At 41.2% G+C, this 21,185-nt stretch overlaps 1 protein-coding gene across 2 annotated transcripts; it reads right to left on the bottom strand.

Annotated features, from left to right (window-relative positions):
- Positions 1–330: 330 nt before the first annotated feature.
- LOC126907748 (ataxin-1-like) lies at positions 331–20,157 on the bottom strand. Of its 2 annotated transcripts, none has more exons than XM_050689331.1 (3): positions 20,065–20,157; positions 8,024–9,002; positions 331–1,091 (listed from the first exon to the last, which is right to left on the bottom strand). In XM_050689331.1, exons 2-3 carry the CDS (start codon positions 8,981–8,983, stop codon positions 714–716), a joined length of 1,338 nt encoding a protein of 445 aa, XP_050545288.1. In that variant the 5' UTR covers positions 8,984–9,002; positions 20,065–20,157; the 3' UTR covers positions 331–713. The 2 variants fall into 2 exon arrangements, with proteins under 2 accessions (XP_050545288.1, XP_050545287.1); XM_050689330.1 differs by lacking the exon at positions 20,065–20,157 and adding an exon at positions 11,836–12,307.
- Positions 20,158–21,185: the final 1,028 nt, after the last annotated feature.

Genomic DNA, 21,185 nt, shown 5'->3' with positions numbered 1-21,185 from the left:
TTTATACAATATTTAAAAAATTTATAAATTTTTCACAATTTTATTTTTTTTTAAACAGATTATAATATTACATATTATGTATAACATATATTTAAATTTATGTTGAATTTTTAACAATATAACGACAAATAAAAATAGGTCTATCTTATTATTATATATAACAAAATTATACAGCTGTAATTTATTTTGATATTTCATCAAGACCAAACAGGTTGATAATAAAAAGCGAATTTATGAACAACTCAAACGGGAAAATTACTGAACATAATTTATAATACTATTATTGACGACTATCGGTAAGAAAACTAAGTTTGTAATTATATTCCTTACTTTATTTTTTTTTTGGCACTACAAAAATAATCTATGAAATTGTCGTAACGTTTACTCTTGATTTTTTTATCGCGTCTTATGACTAAAGAAATCACAAATGGCGGACTGTGTACATTAAAACCGATTTCTTTCTTAAAAGAATGTTATGACAGTAACAGCACACTCGAAAAAGCCAAGAAAAATCATTTTCGCGGTGGCGAAATATTTTGTTTTAATTTACATTTCTTGGCGCACTGAATGCCATAACGTTTATTCATTCAATCAACACTCAACGAAGGGCACGAGTTTGGGTTGGGGGAGGATGGCAATTTAAACAATGTAAAGGCGAAAAAATATAATAACAAAATAATATCGATCGGACAATTTTTCGCGGTATTTCGTTATTAAGTAGCGGGTTCAGGATCTGGCGCCGACCACCGTCTCTTGTTCCGGCCGCCGGTTTTCTTGTCGTCGCCGGCCGACTGTTGATGATGATGAAGTGTTTGGGGCGGCGGTGGCTGTTGTAGAGGGCCAGCGTTGGTGGCCGGTAATTGCTGTCTCCGTTTACCGTAAGCGGCCGCGTCAGAACGTTTTGACAGCGAAACGCACACGTCGCCCACCTGCAACCGCTGGCACGTCAGACCGTACTTGGCCAGCGTCTTGGACGGGCTCCAGGATGCCCAGCCACGGCCGAACACGAAATAAGGATGCTCCGCACCGCTCTCCATCTCCACTTGGTGCGACTTGCTCGGCGCCAACGTCCTTTTGTTGTCCGCTCCGACCTGATGGCAAACAAAATGATTAATTCAACATTCCAAGAACGCCCTCGCGCGCGCCTTAATCTACATTGTCATGTCGAAATCAAAATATTAAGAGCTCTTTATTTATTTATTTTTTTTTTTTTGACGCACGAATATTATTATGGAAATTCGCGACCGTCGGTAGTTTTTACATGCGACACTTGTGCCGCCGATGATAGCACGGTGCGATTAACGTGTCCATAATAACACGGTGCGCACCCGTATACTTATACGAGTATTGGATAGTATCAATTTTTGTGACCGGCAACAATGTTCGTCAACGACGCTCCCACGTCTATTTATAACGTGACACGCAGAGGTGCGTCGCCGGCAGAGGACAAGGGGGTACGCCACTCATTTCTGCTGGAACGCATCGTGTCAGTCGTTCGCAGCAATTAAACTTGTGTTATTTTTTACGTTCAGACACCGTGTGTCGAGATTAGTATGAAATGGATTTTCGTTCCGCATTAAATTCACATAGTCGTTTATTTATATTCGAGTACACGCTATATTCTTGTTATGGTCAATGACGTAAACGTGCGTTGGACGGAAATGAAGGTGGCGCCGGCCCGACAAACGTCCTCCAGCAAGGCCAACTTTCGGAACAGGATTTGGTTTTTGCCAATTACACGGACGAGAAACGCGTTGCCGTGCACCGATTTAACAAAACATTACGGGCAGAGTCGGATCGGGATGAGCACGAGGAGGTTAGAGTCGACGGCCACTGGTTACGGAGAGCGCAACAGGTCAACAAACCTGCCGGCCGACCGGCGGGCGGAGGGGAAACCCGATGGACGGGTACAAACGAGCGCGGGGGACGGTACACGACGTTACTTTTTTTTTTCTCTCTACACAATCCGGGCGATGAGGACAAGGGGCATTACGACGGGGGGCCGACGGCGAAGACGACGACAGGTGAGAGGAGGAGACTAATGTAAAATCCTACTACAACTATACGTTAGCCTACATTAGTAATGACCCTGCCTTGCCTCAAGGACGAAATTCCCCCACCGCCGGTCGGTGGTGGTACTGCCGTGCTGCGCAGACCGCATATATGCTTAGTGCGTTTCAGCCGCGGGTACATGCACGCACTTCATGTACACGCGAGAAAACGCATACTCGACTTAATAATAGTAAATTGGACAATTTAATCGTATGGCTCAAAGGCCAGCGGCCGGTACAAGTGTAACGCCGTGAATGCGATCGGACGCGGCCTCGCCCCTGGTCGGCACAACTTTTCAGCGGTTCACGTACCTCCTCCTCATTATCATAAGCGAACACACGACGGTCGATGCACAAAAATTGCACGGTCTGGGTCACATCTGTACACCTCCTAAACGAACATTTAACGCGTCCCATTTAAACTGAAATTATCATGAACTCGATTCGTGTTAACGTTACAAAAACAGAACGGTTCGATAGCGTCGAATGAAAAAAAAAAAAAAACACTCATCAGATTTGATTGGCTTCGCGACGATATATTACTACTGAACACGTACTACGATCATATAAAAAAAAAAAAAACTATCGACGATTATAGAGATCAAAATCGCGTATTTCAAAACAAAATTATTCACGTGCCGTTCACTGCGAACACCCTAACAAATAAATAAATAATAATATTCATTTTTGGTGACTAATAAAAAATTCATCAGGCGAAGAGTCCAACAATTATCATATTTTCATCTGATGTTTACTTCACGACTATTTCGGACAAGTTATTTTTTTCCTAGACACCCGATCTGTTTGTAGAGAAAAACAACTCTAGTCTTTCAACAGATGAACGTTCTGACACTAAAGTTATTTATACAGAAGTTTATGTCTGCGGATTAACTAAAATGGAGTTTTTTTCTCGAAGAAAAATGTATTAAAAAAAAAAAAACACCTTCGATCGCACAGTATAATTAGTTAGTATTTTATTGCTTTCGCTTTATTTGTTTTATACATAAAACAGTTGACTCGTCAGCAATGATATCAACACAACATAAAAAAAAAAATTACAATAAAATATTTTGAATACTCTCAGTCAGTCTAGTTATCTCATACTGTATTGTTACTTGTAATCAAACTGTATCGCATTGCCGTTACCGTACACGGTAGTAATTACATCTGCACAATATAAACCGTTATGAACACACTCGATGATAATTTTCCACAAATTCAATGCAAACCCAGACGCGGCCTATCGTGTAAACAGTGATAATCGATAACACGGCTAGCTCAATACTTCATCCATCAGACGCCTACTCGTTTTTTAACCGGCAGCAAATAAACAGACTATAGTCGGAAAACGCCGAGAGAATTCGCCATCATAAGTAGACCGGCGGCAATAGAAAACTTGCGTTTAGAGTTACAGCCCTCATAGGTCGAGTAAAAAACTGCGAATACATCAAACGGTTTTGGCAGAAGCTTACTTTGTGTCAAACAATTCGTTAAATATTTGATATACTGAAAATTCTTCTAGAGTACAACAAACGCGTAGGAACAAAAAACACATGTTGAATGCCAAATGTTTGTTTTTTATGAATGGCGAACTAATAGCAGCGAATCGATTAAGCGAAAAACATCAACGTCGTCGAGGTCAGGCCATTGTACGACGCGATACCATCCAGTGAGTGTACACAAACATGTACACACAAAATTTCGCCCACTTGCAAACGACTATCTAATAATAAAGTTGATAAACGACGAATAATTTCACAGAGTTCGGTGGACGTGTTTTTCGCAGATTTCGTTCGCTTAAATTTTGAGGTCTACGGATTGGGTGGTGTTCTTTTGCAGACTTCGGTTTTCCACAGGTTAACGTGCGCGCCTACTGGAAATGACGCTCTGCTGCGCTTTCCCGGGAACGCGGGAGGGGCGCGAAAAACGAAGGGAATTCCGCCATTGAGCGACGGCACGGGTCTTGCGGAATCGAACGGAGTCTATACATGAATGAACGCCCCCGCGCGATTCATAAGCTCACGGAAAAACGGCGTGTGCGCGCGCTCACTACACACACTGTCCGAAAAAAGTTCACACGACTTGGCCGTTTTTTTGCGTACACGACTGAATTATTGACAATTCAGAAATTACGTTTCGTGCGACGGCACGACCCAATTCGATAACAATAAAACCGTAGCCGATAGGAGAGCTTTGTGTTTTCTTATCGGTGCGCACACATGCGCTAATTTTTGTATCCAAACAGTATCTATTTTTTGTGGGTCACGCGTGAAAGTTTGTCGGTTGTGATTTGCTAAGTAATAAATAGAGAGAAAAAATATATAAATATATCGCCGCGCGACCGCAGAACTCGTTTGTTGTTGTCTTTGTTAACTGGGCGTTATCGATTTACGGCGAGTGCTTCTCGGAATCGAATGCACCGCATACACACCCTTTTTCCCGCCACAACGTCCTTTGTTCATTCAGAGCGCCGCGGTCGACCCTTAAACAACGACTGTCGATGAGGCGGACGTGAAGTGTTTGTGGTGAGGGGGGGGGGTGGAATGGAACAAAAACGGCTCACCGACACATAAACACCGTCATTAGTACGAACTGTAAGGGGAGACGGCGGCGTGGCACGTAAGACGCGTACGGATAGACATTAGCATTTCCAACCGACGTCTGCATTCCGACCTTCAGACGATAAAAAGTCACGCGCGCCCGTTCACTTTGCCTCCTCGTGTTGTGCGCGCTTCTGACGTCCATTTTATATTTCTTCGCGTATAAATCCTTACGACTACTCTCCGCCGCTCGGACGACGCGCACCGTGTCTTTTATATCTCGGCGTACGGCTGCTCGTCCGCCGCCGCCGTACGACGTTACCTTTCATGGACATCACGAAACCCGTTTGGTGCGCGCTGGGGAAGTGAAAGAAAGGACGGGCGACAAAATAAAACGAGCATTGTTATAGAACAACAATCGGAATCCCGACGACGAGAGGAGGGGCTGGCGTATTGTGGTAGCCCGAGAAGAACGTGTACGATATTGTATTCGGTACGGAGCAGCCGACGGGCGAACGCCGCGGGGCCAACCGCCGGAGAAAACGACGGCGGTCGCATACCTCGGCTCGCTTTTAATTACTCCACACGGCCCCGTTAAGTCGTGTCTGAATCGGGCCGATCGCAGTGCGTTTCTAAAGGCAACGGAGGGGGTGGCAACTGGTAACGACGCGTCCAGCAAAACAACAACGATCGGTGTATAATTAGGATTGTTGTTGAATGAAATTTATGCGTTTTCGTTAATGACTCCTACTACTGGGCGCGCGCGCGCGCGCACTAAATGCTGCTGCAGACACCGCACGGCGCAGCATTCCGTCGTACACTGCACACGGTGGTATTGTTGTAATAATAATAATGTGTTACACGCCACATTGTTGACCGGTTATTGTTAACGAGCGGTCCGATATAATATGGAGGAGCGGGCGAGGGCGTTACGCTGGCCAGGGGTGTTAATTAACAATTAAATCTGAACGATGATAATATCGCAATGCGCGCGCATTGTTGTTGCTACAGAGATTTTATAGAGCCGACGATTGCATGATAATATGCATCGTTCAAAACCATTATTAAAACAAATACAGTAGTACTGAAAATAGTGTTACATATTTTAAGGCGAGTGTGGCGGCGGCACCCAATTCGAATTTAATCGAATATCATTAAAAAACGATGGGCGCATAAGCTGTGTAACACATTAATGGCGTCAACGTTATGCACAAATCTTAAATGAAAAATCACATTAATGTTTGTCAATACATTTGGCCATAGGCGATGCGTTGTACTTCGTTTTCGATTGACAATTGGTTCGGTCGAAGGGAATGTTTTACATTTGGCAAACGGTTTCCATACGTTACACGTTGAATGGACGATGACATCAATATAGTTTGGCTTCTGCACACGCTGTTCATAAAATATGAATGCGTTTACAAGAGGCAAATTCCGTCGCAGAGGAACGTGGGCTCCGCTGATAAAATGTAATCAAAATTATTTCAATTCGAACGAAACCATTTCTCACTGTACTCGCAACGATCGGTTTCTAACAATAACGAGCAATTTCACGTCGAAAAAAAATTATGCGCTCTCGAGTGTGTGTATTGGTGACTAACGTTTTGCGTTGAACTCTACTCAGAAAGATAAAAACGAATAAATTTTCCGTGACACGTCGTTCATGAAACTATATTGCATTTGTTGCATAGCTGTAACTGTTGTTTTCTCTACAATTCCCAATCGGCGCAGAAACGGCCGTTCCAAATTAATTGTACCCGACAACAACAGACACACAACTCCTAAGGAGTTACGGTCGACCGCTGAATTTCTTCTGAATTGATAATAATTTTAAAATAACTTTTTTCGATTTTGTTTACTTTCGAGCGGTTACATATTTGTTACGTTTTTCCCTTATTACTTAAAAACCGACTTTGTTTTTTATTGATTACGCCATGTATATTTTATTAGTTATATACAAAGCGAAATGATACAACTGAGAAGAAAACGATTGACCGACACAACGACTTTTAAACGGTATTTCGGAAATTATTCATATTTTTAAATGTACACTTGATAAGAGATGTGATAAATGTTGTTTTTTCATGTCACACATCGCTTTGCCGCGCTACTCTTCCCGTCAAAGTATAAAAATATTCATAGGCTTCCTAACTAATGGTTGAAAATTTGTGATCATTTTTTACTATACGAACTGGTTAAATATCTATGTTGCCAATTGAAAAAAATAAGATGTCACTCTTATAAGGGGTACGCTCAAAATATATTTTACCCTGAAAAATCAGCAAATAAACACTACTGAAATAAGCAAAACAATTCTCTAAATTATCTTTGTTTTGGAAGAAATCTGGTGGTGGTCAATGATAAATCAACCGGATGGTACCATACGGTATACATTATTCATTGATAGCAATACAAATTTCTACTCTTATTTCCCACGTGCTCCCGCCGCTGTGCGCTATTACATAAGATCTCTCTAAATTGTCACACGGATACCAAAGCGTGACGGCAATATACAGAGAAGCGTATGATCGAAATTGTTGGCCGGTCAATTGTGCGCTAGTTAACAATGACAACACGTTGGCAAAAACTATCGACAATCTTACGGTGACTGCACGCGGGCTAGTTAATCCAATTGAATTCGATTCACGAAACGCGTACGCTGACGGCGATCGTCTTATCCCAAACGAGTTACGCAAGTCTCCGCGCGAACAAAACGGCGTTGAAATAAAAATACACGTTAAAAAACAAATGCTTCGGAACGATATTCCATGCGGACGAGTATCATGGCCGGCCGAGTCTAAGAATTTCCAAGAACGCGTGTGTAACAGACACGCGCACTTATATGGTCAACTCGTACGTACCACACAATATGGCCGCCTCCACAAACTCCGTCGAGTTGTTCTCAACACTTGTTCGACCAGAACCAGTCTCTCTCTCTCCGGAACAATGTCACTCGACATATTATACTACAACTACTACTACTACTACTACTACTACTACTACTACTACAACTACAACAGCTACAATAATACGCATACAACTACTACTATGACTGTAGTACTCTTGTCGGTGCGGACGACGGCGCGCGAGGTTCCTCTCCGTGCGGACGACGCCCAAGGTCGCCGATTTCATGCCCGTCGCCTCTTCTTCTTCACATGCCCTTCCGAGCGCACACCTCGCCCAGACCGTGATAAAATAAAAAATTATACGCTCGTCTTGGTCACATTCCAGAAGTTATTCAACGCCGCGAGTAGTTCGTTAAACCGCATACTAATGTGGCTCTCTCCTCCGCCCCTCGTCATAAAACCAATACGGCAGAGATAACACGGTATTATTATTACACTAAACTCACACGTATTCGGGGATACATACGGTGCAGAGGAATTCCCTTAATATAACGAGTAACGACATTAACTGTTAGGCGGCTCTTACCCGATTTCTTTGGTCGCCGTAACTGAGGGTGATCCTAATGATGCTGCTCCCTTTGGCAGAGGCCGCGTCCATCACCGGTTCGATTCTGACCACCGTGCTGGGATCTATCCGGTGCTTATCGCTGTTTTCAACTGAACTCAAAAAGTCTTCAGTCCTCATGTCTTCAACTTTTTTGATATGCCCGTTGGCCAGCCGTATTAACGAACCTTTGGTAAAGTTGGACGTTTTGGCCGGTGGCGAAGACGGTTCGGGCGTCGTCCTTATCTTTTTCAATGGGGGCTCCGCTGAGGCCGTGGTCACTACCGCTGGTGGGGGTAGTACTGGGGGCGGAGGCGGCGGCAACAGTTTTGGTTGAGGTTGTTGTTGTGAAACTGACTTATCTCTTCCATTAGGTACTTTGAACTGTTCCGGTGGCGACGATAGAGGACTGGTGCGACTGCTCTTGGTCGGTGGGCTGGGGTACCTGCGTTCTTGTGGCGGCTGCATCAGATGGTGCCTCGTGTCCCTGGGCACGACGGGCGTGTACGGGCTGGTATACACCCCGTAAGGCGCAGGCATTGGATACGAATGATACGGCGATGCGCTCACGTACAGTCTGGGGTGTCCGTACATGGTTGAGTACGGATGGTGCCGGTCGTCCATTCTGAGATGTTCCGACAGCGGTGGTTCTTTGGCTTGAGTCAAGTTGACCGGACGGCAATTGCCGCCGTCCGATGACAAAGGATATTTCGAGGCCCGGGGAACTTTCAACGGGTTCACCGGTGCCGGTTTTGGCAGGGGCCTGAGGAACTCTGGCGTAGCGGAGGCCACCGGTTCGGCCGATTGTGACGACGGTACCGGTACGGCTTTCAAGTACGGTGGTTCCATATACGACATACGATTGTGGACGGGATGGTTATACGGCAGATGGGTCGGCAACCCATGGCCGACACCGTCCACCACGAGACCACTAGTGATCATTGTGAATTACGAGATACGCCTGAAACAGATAAAACAAATTATTTGTTTACAAATGGATCATAGGTTATCTAAAGCCAAACAATATAACTTTGAGGTTATTCGACAAGAAACGGAGAGCACAACTAGCTGCCGCTTTTCGTAAAATCGTCTGAAAATCACTGTAAATTGCGTGTGTGTGTATGAAATTGTTTATTACAGTACAACGAGTCAGAATTAAAATTCTGATAGAAAAACAATTTAAAGGTTATTTAATGTTTAAAAAATCGAGTTATTGGTTCGTGAAGTCACTCAATCCGAACATTTTTGTACAGAAGTATTGATAAAATACAAATAATTTACTACAAGGCATTGCAATGGCTATTGAAAACCATTAACATGAAATATAAATGTCTAGACCATTAACAGCATATTATTAGGATGATAACATCTAATAGTGTTTTATAAATTTTATAAATTTATGAACACTTTCGTAAATAATAGGCCCACTGTGCCTGTACGTCATTCAAAGATAAACCTGATAATAAATTGTCTATAAATTACAAGATAAATCCGTAGTAATTAAATTTTTAATTAATTTTTTTAGATACTTCTATTCTTTTATCATAATTTTAAACATTTTATAATCAATTATTATTAGTTACAAATGATTATTAATTAAAAATGTATATACATTTTTAGTTAAATTAAAATATAATAATTGACTTGGAACTCGGAACTTGATTTATATCTCTTTTTAAATTTAATATTTCGGTTATTTTTGAACTAATTTATACGCCATTTTTACTTCCAAAAGTATATTAAAATGATAATATTCTGGAAGGTCATTTTTTAAGCTATTTATGGGTGTATAATACAGTAGTGTTATTGGTACACAAGCAATACAATAATAGATGACAATAAAGTGTATAAAAATGCTCTTGGTTTTTGTTTTTGCAAGTCAATATTTTACATAGATGTGGATCACTGCATAAACAACATTCGAACTCGGAATAATATTTATGAATGGTTCAACATGTTTATTATTAAAATCCAGTCTTATAAATGATATTTTTAACATGGATTTTTTTACATTTGCACAGTTTTTTTTTTAAATCTGGCCCGATGTGCGTAGGCATATCTGAAAGAAACGTAAAGCAGCAGCACATTATGGAGAAGCCGTGTAACACCGCAGTATACAGACAACGCGTTCAACCGCATGATAAACACACACAACAGACGACAAGAGTTAATAGAGCGATAAAAATTATGTACGATAAAATTTGCTAAGGCGTTTTAAGAAATGATAATAATTTGGACAACGGTAGACTATTGACGAGCGATGGTTATAAAATATCATCGATTTGAATCCGTGAAACGCTGTCGGAAATATCTTGTGGGGAACGCGTGGCAGTAGTGCAGCGACACGTTTGACAACAGATAAAAAATAATTATAAATTACGATAAAAATACATTCTACGGTCGCTTATCGGAGGTCTAAAAATATGGTGTATTTATTTTCCACGCGATCGGCTAAAAAAATGATTCATTACACCGGTGATGTCAATGGGAAAACGGGACAGTTCGACAGCGCTGATAATAAAAATAAACTCGGCGTTGGAAACGAAGCGGTTTATTAGCGTTTTGTTGATAAGTTTCGTTTCATTCAATGATACAACAATGTTGTGTTCCATGTCCGTTTATTACTATTGCCGCGATAGTGTGTTCGAGTGTGACAATAACGACGAAAAAAAGTCATCGCTCTTGACACGTGCATGCTGATAATTAAAATTTGTACATGGCCACGATTCGCGAACTGTAATTTTGTAATCGCTTATCTTGAATTTACGCAAATGTCGAATAATAATAATAACAATAGAAGAATAGCGAACATAAGAGAAAAAACTGGCAGAATAAAAAATAACGTCAAACAGTAGTGTCGAAGAAAAAATTGCCGGCTTCTTGGCCGATGCTCATTGAAAACACAATAATAACAACAAAAGCAAAAAATTTATATTGTCCACTTCTGGTGAAAACCGACAGCGCAAAACAGTTGTGCGTATTCGGCACAATATCGTACGGGGCAGACCGTTCGGTACCACCGGGTCCCAGTCCTTATCAATGTCTCTTATCTGGGATACTACGTTTATGTGCCGACCGTGTCCAACGGACATGTTTTTGCTCTCGGACACAGCCGAAGAGATGGGCAAATTCGAGATAAAAGCACACCGATGATGTATTTTTATTCTCGTGTCGGTGAGCTACAGAGACCAGCCGAGTTTTAAAATAAACACAAGATATCATTGGAGTTTTAACGTAACGATAAATTACGGCCGGTCGGAAAACATGCCGTCGAAAAACAAACGAATCGTTTCTTTGTTTTATTATCGTCGACACGTACGACTCGTTTCTCTCGTCAGAATTAAACGATAAAATTGCTGCGACACATTACAAAATTAGTAACCTCTAAACCGAAAAAGCGTTTGCCGATATTTACACAAAAGTAGAAAACCCTTGGGCCCAAGGCATCCTGCGAACGTTGTTATTCCGCAATCGCAATGACCAAACAATTCACGCACATCAGTTGCATCCCATGTGAGCTCGAGTCACTAATTTGTGTGATTAAAAAAAATTAACGGCGCACCGTCGGTAAAAAAACTTAATCTGAATTAAATTTTTTTTTTTTTTTTCATTTAATCAAGTCCAAGGTTAGCGATTACTACATAGTTTTCGCACCGATTTCACGAGTGGAGCTTGTAATTTTTTTTTTTTTTTAACAACCAGCGGCATAAAGAAATTTAAAATTCAAAACAACAATCGAGATTGAAACCCGCGTATTAAAGTTATTCAAATGAATTCTAACCATAGAAACTTACCTGATGTTCTGTAGGTTTGTGCGCCGGTAAGACTGATAAGCATTTTCCGTCGGGTGCACGCGTAATTACAGCGACCGGCAAACAACTAAAAAACTTCGGCAGCGGTGGTTAAATTCAGACAGTTCTGAATATTAATTGAAAACAATATTATAAAAGGTCGAGTGTGCGGCGCGCGCGAGAAGGCGATTACGTTGCACACAAACAGCACACACTGACACTCGGTCGGTACCTCACTAGTCACTATTACTACTACTACTACGGACGGCGCTGAGCCGGCTCGCGGTTCGAGACGAGGAGAAATGATGCGAGCGACGGAGAGAGAGACAGACCGACCGCTTGGTGTACACACGGTGCGCGCTCCCGGATTGAACAAAGTGTATTATTACACTGGTGGTAGTGTAGTAGTGACAACGCATGCGAAAATACGGACGGAGGCGGCGGAGGTGCGCGGCGCAAATGTACGATTACACAGAGGATAATACACGACGCGACGGCGTATACGACCGTCCAGTTTTCGGGTGGGAGGCACTGCGCGCCCGTGTCCCGGCTGGCTGTGGTGGTGGGGGCGGTGCGCGCGGCGGAGGAGGCGATATTTTTCTATAGAACGTGTCCGAATACTACAACGAGCGCACACACACACACAACGCATTTTTTTAAACGTACGACGAGCTCTAGTGTGTGTGCTCCTCCGCCTGGAGGGACGACGAGAGGAGGGTGTATGACGGCATTCCGTCCGTTGTCTGTTGTGCCGGCCGATCACGACGGCGCGGCGCGTACTACGGTCGCAGCGTAGCAGGTGGATCCGTACGCCGTAACCGAAATACCAAGTTGCGCCGGTGGTACGCGGCGACGGCTCATTCACCAGCGCACAACTTGGACGCGTCTCAATCAAATTATCTCTCGGTTGTGACCATTATGTTGTTTTAATACACGGTTTTTTTTATATTAAATAATAAAAGAAAGAGTTACCTGACGCGGCGAAAAATTCTATAAACAAGTCGGCCCGTCCCTCTCGTGAACGGCAAACTCCACAATGTTATTATTTATAGCTCACAACTCCCCCGCATGGCCGACGATGACTTGGCGGAATACCCGACAACCCAAAGATAAGGAAAAATATAAACAACGCAGTGAACACACTCTAACACCTTTGTCATAACGATAAAAAAATAATATACGAACGTGGTTATCTACGCAATATTATCGGAATTTTTTTTTTTATTCTATTTTTACAGAGCCCAGCTGAGGCCGGGATTATTACACGATAGGTGTAATTAATAAAGTCATTTATTTATTTTTATTACTGAAACAATTAATTGATATAATAAATATTGATCACTTGTACTTAACATTGTTTGAAATGAATTTATTGTATTCACAATTTCTGCTATGAAAACAAAATTTATTATAATTCGCTTGTGTTTTTGGGGTATATTTACCTGAAATTAATTACTTATCCATGTTTTACGTAGAACATTTTTTATGTAAAAACTTTTTAACTAATGATAGTCAACATTGAAAAATAAATGAATGATTTTTTTTTTTAATTATTATCCACAGAATAATTACTTAAATAATAAATCACATTTCAAATAGAATCATCTCTGGATATGATTCAAGCTGATTGACAGAAATCAAAACATTTCAAATAAAAAAAATTATTTAATGAATAGAATATTCGCGATAAATTAGTCCAATTTAATTATATATCTCGTTTTGTACATTTAAAAAGTAGGACTACCATAATTTTTAACAAGTACAATTCTTTAAAATTTACCAGCTTGGTATATTTTTACGGGACTTGTTATTTAATTTTTTGTGTTTACAATTTACTCCGCAGCTCAAACAGATAAAAATAATAACATTCACGATTGTCTTCTATTTATTTCCTTAGCAATGCTTGCAGTATTGCATGAACAGCTCATGAATAAAATATACAAATTAAACTAAAATCCTTTAGTCGAATACGCACCGAGTATGAATAAATATCAAGAAAAGTCATTGACTGGTACCTACACAGTATATTAGTAAACATTTGTTTCACAACGGCCGCAGACTTTGTGTACTAAGTAAAAGATAAAAAGTATTGCTAGTCATTTCTTTCAGTGCCGGCCAGCAAATAATAGGATTGATTGTTTTATTCAAATGAAATACCGATGTCTCGAGAATACGAATAGTATCTAAAGTTAAAAGAACTGTTCTGGATGAACTGAACAAAAGAGTTTTTATAAAAAAAAAAATACCTCATAGAATTGTCTGATTTCACAAACAAAATGTCGAACCATTACGTTCTATTTGCGAGTATTAAAAAACGCAATGTTGTAATTCCACATGTATCCGATTCGCATTAATTGTCCGTGTTGACCGATCGTTAACAGTTCGGTTTAATGGACTCGTTGATAAAATTAGAAGAAATACCAATGCGGTGCAATTAAAACGATTATTGCAATAGACGACGGTGACGAATAACGATAAGTGTTGGACGTTTTGTATTTAAAATTCAAAACGCGTTGCATAACATCCAACAGAATATGAAATACAACGGCAGCCATTGCGTTTACAATGGACAGGTAACGGTGAGATTAAACGTTTCCAATTCGACACGATACTACAATAATTGGATTCCGTTGGGGTTTTTTTCCTCGTTTAATTGCCGTATTAAACATTTACGGACGGATCAAGTGCTGCGAAACGTATTCTCATAAACTGAACGCCTCCTCCTAATGCCGTTCCTGCGGTCTCGTGTACGTGTGGCAATATTGTTGTACACTCGACGGTTGGATGTTACGCGTTCAATGTGCGAACGATGAATAATAATGATAATAATTAAACTCAAATACACGATAACATGATTATCAAGCCATTAGTCACATGTGTACAGTCAATGAGCCGCGTTGAAACAAAAATAAAATATCACGTCGTTGCGCCATCGACGTCCGCCATCGTCATCTAATTGCGCTCGATAGCGTCGTCCATCTCTAATGGGTTTTCAGAGGGTACGCGACAAAAAAAAAAGCCAAACATTTCTCGACGGCTACACTCTTTCTTTTGGCTCTGCTCAAGGGCACCTGTATCCATGACGAACGCGATTCAGTGGAGACACCACAAAGACGACTACGGCCGTACAATATGATCGAACGCGGCTGACAATGAGTACATTATAATTTCAAGTAGAGCGGCCGGATAGCGGCGGCCGAGTGTTAATAAAGCGATTTGTTGGACCGCCTCCGGTTACACAGTTTTGTGAATGACAGTGACTCGCCGCAACACGGTGAACGCGATTGTTATTGTATTATACACAATGCGAAAAACTCGTCTGATGGCGACAACGGCGGCTTTTTATCCCAACTCGGCTACGAACTCACTTTTCAATTCTAACCAACAACATTGTTGTTTATGTTGAACTACACGCTTTGCTAATTTCCATTCTCGACGAACTGAGTGTATGCTGTTCTTCACATTATGTGACTTTTGCGTACCAACATCTTGTGCTCAAACAACACTGTGTGACAATTTTCTAGTAAACAAACGTCCGGAACGCAATGGCTAGAACTCCGCGGGAAACCACATAAATGTAACATATTTTAAAACCTAACGGACTCGGCCACGACGGAAATGGGATTCGATCATTTGCCGTTTATTATTGTTGCAGTACTATTATGTTTTTGTCGTTGTACAGCAAACGCAGTGCCGCGTAATGTGGAAATGAGACCCTATTGTGCCGGAGAGACCGCAAACGACTGTCGTTCTCCAGTGCCGGACGCGTTGGCTTTCTGTGTGGCACTTGCGGTCGACAACTTCCTCGTGTACGTGAAAATGCGCACACGTGTAAAATTCAAAAAATCGAATAAACTGCACACGTCAATCGTCGTAGGGAAGAACGATTTTTTACGATTTCCGCCGTTGACACGCACTGCGCACAATGTGTGGAAATCCTGAGATTAACAACGCTGAGCACAACACTGGCGGGGGCGACTCCGCTCCCTCGGTTATGGCCTGTTGAAAGGCAAGGTGTGAAATCGGTAGAATTCGTGTGAAAATAACGGCGGCGGGCGCTCCGACACCTTTTGTCCGCGCGACGCGTTAAAACAGTGAATTATGAAAAATGTTCAATAGGCGCACAGTAAGAGGGGGGTACACCCGAACGAGATAACCGGGTAAAAGGGGAGAAAAACGATTCCATTATCGGTGGCCCTCCGATAAATCATTTTTTTTTTTTTTCATCTTCGAATCTACTCCCTTTTTCCAGGTATCGAATCCACTGTTTTGTTGTTACATTTGGAACTACACCGGCGTGACGCGGTACACATTATTACCATTGTATCGCTATATACGTACTACAACCGTATAGGTGGTGCGTTTACGCGCACAGGTTGTTCTATGGGATCAGTCGCGGCGCTACACTACGCGACTGTATTATTTTTCTTTGTCCCTTTTCACTACTCGTCCGTGTGTGTGTGTATTATTTATAATGGCCACAAATAATACTCGACGCCGCCTCCGCGTACATAACGCGGCCCTCGTGTATATAGTAATGTACGTTTTATTATGTGTGTACCTATTACGATGAACGCGTTCGCGGGACGTCTATTGTGCGCCAGCACTGCGGAGCGACGACGAAATTGGCGGTATTTCAAGTGGACCGCGCCAGCACAACAGGTACGGCAACGCGATCCGTCACGGGGACAACGGCGTGTTCGGTGTACGCCGAGATGAACACTGCTAATGACGCGGCGGTGAGATGAAACCGGCAAAAACGAATTATAACCGTTGCCCTTTTGACTGTATTGCATAACGTTTAAATTGGCACAATGACACCGTAATGGCGTTTATCGTGTTCGACAAACGGTACGCGNAACGAATTATAACCGTTGCCCTTTTGACTGTATTGCATAACGTTTAAATTGGCACAATGACACCGTAATGGCGTTTATCGTGTGCGACAAACGGTACGCCAAGACAAACGTTCACTTTTGACTTTGAAACGCTTCTACTACTAATACGTTTCGCCCCCAAAATATCGTTACACACAATCGACTTCATTGGCGTTAACGTTCATTGGCAGCGTTTACACGATTTGTATTGACCGGCAAGCTTTTGGTCGTCGGTAAATAAACGGCACGCGGCGATTAATGTTAAAAAAAACACACGAGTTTGGACACACAAAGTTTATAGAATTCCGCGCGAAACAACGTCCGACACGGTAAAAAACCCGCCGTCTTTTCATTCGCAATGAGATTGTTGTTTTTTAGTTGCAAGTAAGGGATTACCGTGCGTCTCAATGATGCGTTTTTGTAGCAAATTATTCGAGTTTATAATTGTGAAACGAATAGATAAGAAAATGGGCAAATTACTCGTTCGGTGCACGTTGATCTGTTAGTTTAAAACATTAATTTATCATATGTCTCGCGCATCCATTATTACATTAAGTTTATAATTAAATGTTTGCACGCTCAAAATAAATAGAGAATCGCTTTACTAGAAATAATTTAGTACGGCAAAACTGCGTCAACAAACTCCAACGGTTCAGTATCGATGAATTTCTATTTCAATAATATGTTGTTGTAACTCATGTCAACACAATGTAACAAATAATTTTATTAATACATAATCAGTGACTTAAATTTATACGGTATTGACTCTAACGAGTTGTATTATATCTTAAAACTCTGTATCTATATTACTGTTTGTTTACTCATGTATTTACTCTTTTTTTTTTTAATGGATTATTAGCATAAAAATATAATGGAGTTTGAAAAATATGTAATCATTATTTGTGTTTTATTTTTGACACAGAAAAAAACACATTAAAAAAAAACAATTGCTAGTTATAAAAAGGTTTATTCTTGGGCCATATAAAATTACTTGGATTAAATAACGCACAAAAATAGCACATTATATTTACGGTTTTGTTTTGTGTCGGCTGGGTATGCAATTTTATTATTGAATTTAACTATCAGATCTAACGACATGTGTTCGTCGAACTATTAACCATTTAGTTTGAAATTGTATTATTACATGGGCGCAGTCCGACTACGTTGCAGACGTTATTAACAGTAGACTAATGAATTTTCACTAATGAGAACAAATGCCGCGTCTCGGGGGGATCATTTCCCTGGAAGGCGACGCACACGGATGTGTCGAGTCAAAACGTTCGTTTGCACGATATACTCGTAAAATGAATATAATTATTTCGACATTAATTGAATCATTACACGAGCCGCGAGTAGTTTGCCACAGGAGTTACCTCCATCTAGAGCCCGAAAATAAATAAAATTTTATGTGAGAACGACTAGCAGCGAGGAGGCGAAAAAAAATTTGTGTAAAAACACTCATCCGTAGCCCCTTTCGGAAAATTGTTCAAGTTACACTGTGACGTGGACGAACGAGTACAAAATGTTCGCACTTTGGAACGCTCAAGGGACTGATATTTAGCAGCTGAAATTGTGCAAGGAAAGCTGAATATAAATATATTAATTTGCAATTATCCGGAGAACAGCAGTTTGAAAACAAAAACATTCTTAGTGTGCAATTTATCCCTCGAGCAAACCGTTTTTTTTTATCACTGAGACTGTAAGATTTCTCTAAAAATATTGCTATTGTTGCACTTATCGAATCTAATGGTTCCAGTTGCTGTGCTTAGCAAAATACCGACAGTTATTATGCGGGCAACAAAAATTGTCAAATAACCCGTTGAGAACATTTATAGAAAATAAACACCGCACCTCGAGAAGCGTATTAAAACTAGTAGGACGCAGTGAAGAGATAAAAATGGTTCTGGCACGTTAACAGCGCCTGAGACAATAGCGTCTCTTTTTTTCATTGTGTTCTAACAATATAACCGATTATACGAGCACCTCCCCTCGAGTTGTCTCCTCCGCTCCGTACGATAACAGTCGTCAACCTGTTTTACTTGACGTCCGGCGCGCGCTTAGTGCAATGCTTTTCTACGGGACGTTTCACTGCCGTGTGTTGATCACGCGGTCGTGACACTCGAGTGTTACGCTGTGAAAAAAACTACTCCAGCCGTCGACTTTGAGAAAAAAACGCGTCACACACGATGACAAGTTGTACGAGCTTAAAGAATTCGGAAAAAAAAAAAAAAAAAAAACCGTTGATCGAAACGAGTCCGACTCGGTCGTGCGTACGTAACGCGCCCGGTGCCCCCCCACCACGACTCCTTTTCTCCAAGACTGCCGGCCCAGAAATGGGGTTTTATTATTATTATTATTATTATTTTTAATAGCTCAGCGCGACGCAGCCTCGCGCGCCACGGGGTTCTAATTTGCTCCACTCTCCGGGGGCGGCGGGCCCATTGTGAACGGTCTGGCGCCATCGATTCATTGTGAGCGCGTGAGGCTTCCCCCGCCGTCGCCTCCACCGTAACCTCGTGCGTTCTCCGCATAATGCCGTGTAGTATTATATTATAGTATTTTTACCCAGAAATGCACAGAGGTCGGTACCGCATTCCTCGCCGATAGTGGCCGTCGCTTGCACGGCGGACGCCGCCGACCGGGAGACCGTAACACGTGAAACGTAACAAAGGGGCGAAAAAAAAAAAAAGAGCGGACCTTTTAATTAAACGTGCCAGTTACACACAATGACGGCAACGATGACCGGCGCGCGGTGATGAATCGCGCGTACCGATTTCGTGGAATCAACACTGTTATTACCGAATTACAAAGGAAAACGACGACGTTTTAAAAATAATAACAAACGCGACGATAATGTGTACAAATGATAGTGTTTTGCGGATTAACGAGAGTTATCATTTTGGGTACGGGCCCGGAAAATAATTATACATTGTTCAAAACGATTGGTGGTGGTGGTAGTTTTACGAGTCGATAGAGTTGTGAACGCCCAGCCGTTAATGACGTTAGGATAAATGCTTGGGGCGTGCAGTTGGATAGGGTTTTATTTTTTTCCTGGGAATTTGCAAAAGGCCCATTCTCAAAACGAGCAATAACTGAAAACGAGTCTATTTTGATGAGCGCACAATGTCGATATCGAGATCGGGATTCATTGTTGAATTGAAAACAACAAGCGACACACTTGTCTGTTAACGTTTTGACAGATTTCGAGTAAAAACATTTCCAGTTAAAATTAGTAATTAAAGAAAACGGTTTTTTTTTTTTTTTTTTTTGTTGTAAAAAATAATTTATAGCAAACGAACACGCCATTACCAATGTAATTTATTATTTTAATTACTGAATGATTTGCTGCGCTTACCTTGTCTGTGCGAGACGATACGATTAAATGCCAGTTGAATGTGATCACGACGAGGTTTTCGACTAGAGAAAACTATGCTTACTCGCTCGGTGAAAAACAGCACAATTTTATTTTTTAGTTGTAACGTTATTTATAACGCACTGTATACACATGTACAGAACATATATTTACCGAGTATATTTGAACGCAAACAATACATGTATACTTTACATTTTTATATTATTTTATACACATTTTTTTTTTGCTTCTATGTGTTTGCAAAATTTTACATACGAATCCGTATGTAATTCGAGCTTAGGTTGCGAGAATAACAGAAAATAATTTATAGTTGGATACGACGACCGAGGAGAAATAGGAGTTTTAAAAAAGGGTTGTTGCGTGGGAAGTGCACTGGCGTGTATAAAATATTGTTGGCGGGCTGACCCTGAAAACTGCTTTCCCAGTGATGAGCGGCAATCGATAGAGCCCAAGGTGGTCGGAGGGCGCACCGATTCAGCTTTGTTGTGTGCGAATATACAGACCGAGTATTTGCTAATTGAAATAACTTTTACAAAAAATTCACATTATTCGTAAAGAATATTTACCTCCTAATATGTTGCAGTTATGATAACAGCAAAGTTACAACTCCAGTAAAAACTTTTGGATATTTTCAATTGCAGTTCATTTGTAGTATAATATATTGTTGAGTCATTTCTATTCATAGAATTATGTTCTCTTTGTATAAAATATTTTCACAAAATATTCAATCGATCATTCGGAATATTTTGTTATGTACAAGCATGCATAAAAAAACGTTATGACACGCGATTATCGTTATTGTTGAGGGAGGGGTTGGTACCAATCTTCCTTCTTTCTGGACACGCTCTTGTGTAAGACGGTAGCGCAATTTCTGAACCGCTTTTATCAAAAAACGCGTGTACTGTGTGCCGCCGAGGGGTGTTGAATTCGATGAATATCAGAAATGAGATGTTTCGTCGATGGGACGCTCGTATTTTTTCTCAGAAACTCTGTCGCGTTCATTGTCACGATTCATTATCGTAGAAATGTTTTAACATAATTAAAAAACAAACCGCAACAATTACGAGAAAACGAAATTTTGTAGACGAGATAAACGGTAGTTG

The sequence above is a fragment of the Daktulosphaira vitifoliae genome, unplaced genomic scaffold, assembly GCF_025091365.1.
Source record: "Daktulosphaira vitifoliae isolate Bord-2020 unplaced genomic scaffold, ASM2509136v1 Scaffold_5, whole genome shotgun sequence".
In the NCBI taxonomy this organism is placed as follows: Eukaryota; Metazoa; Arthropoda; class Insecta; order Hemiptera; family Phylloxeridae; genus Daktulosphaira; species Daktulosphaira vitifoliae.
This window is presented reverse-complemented; position numbering and strand designations above follow the sequence as displayed.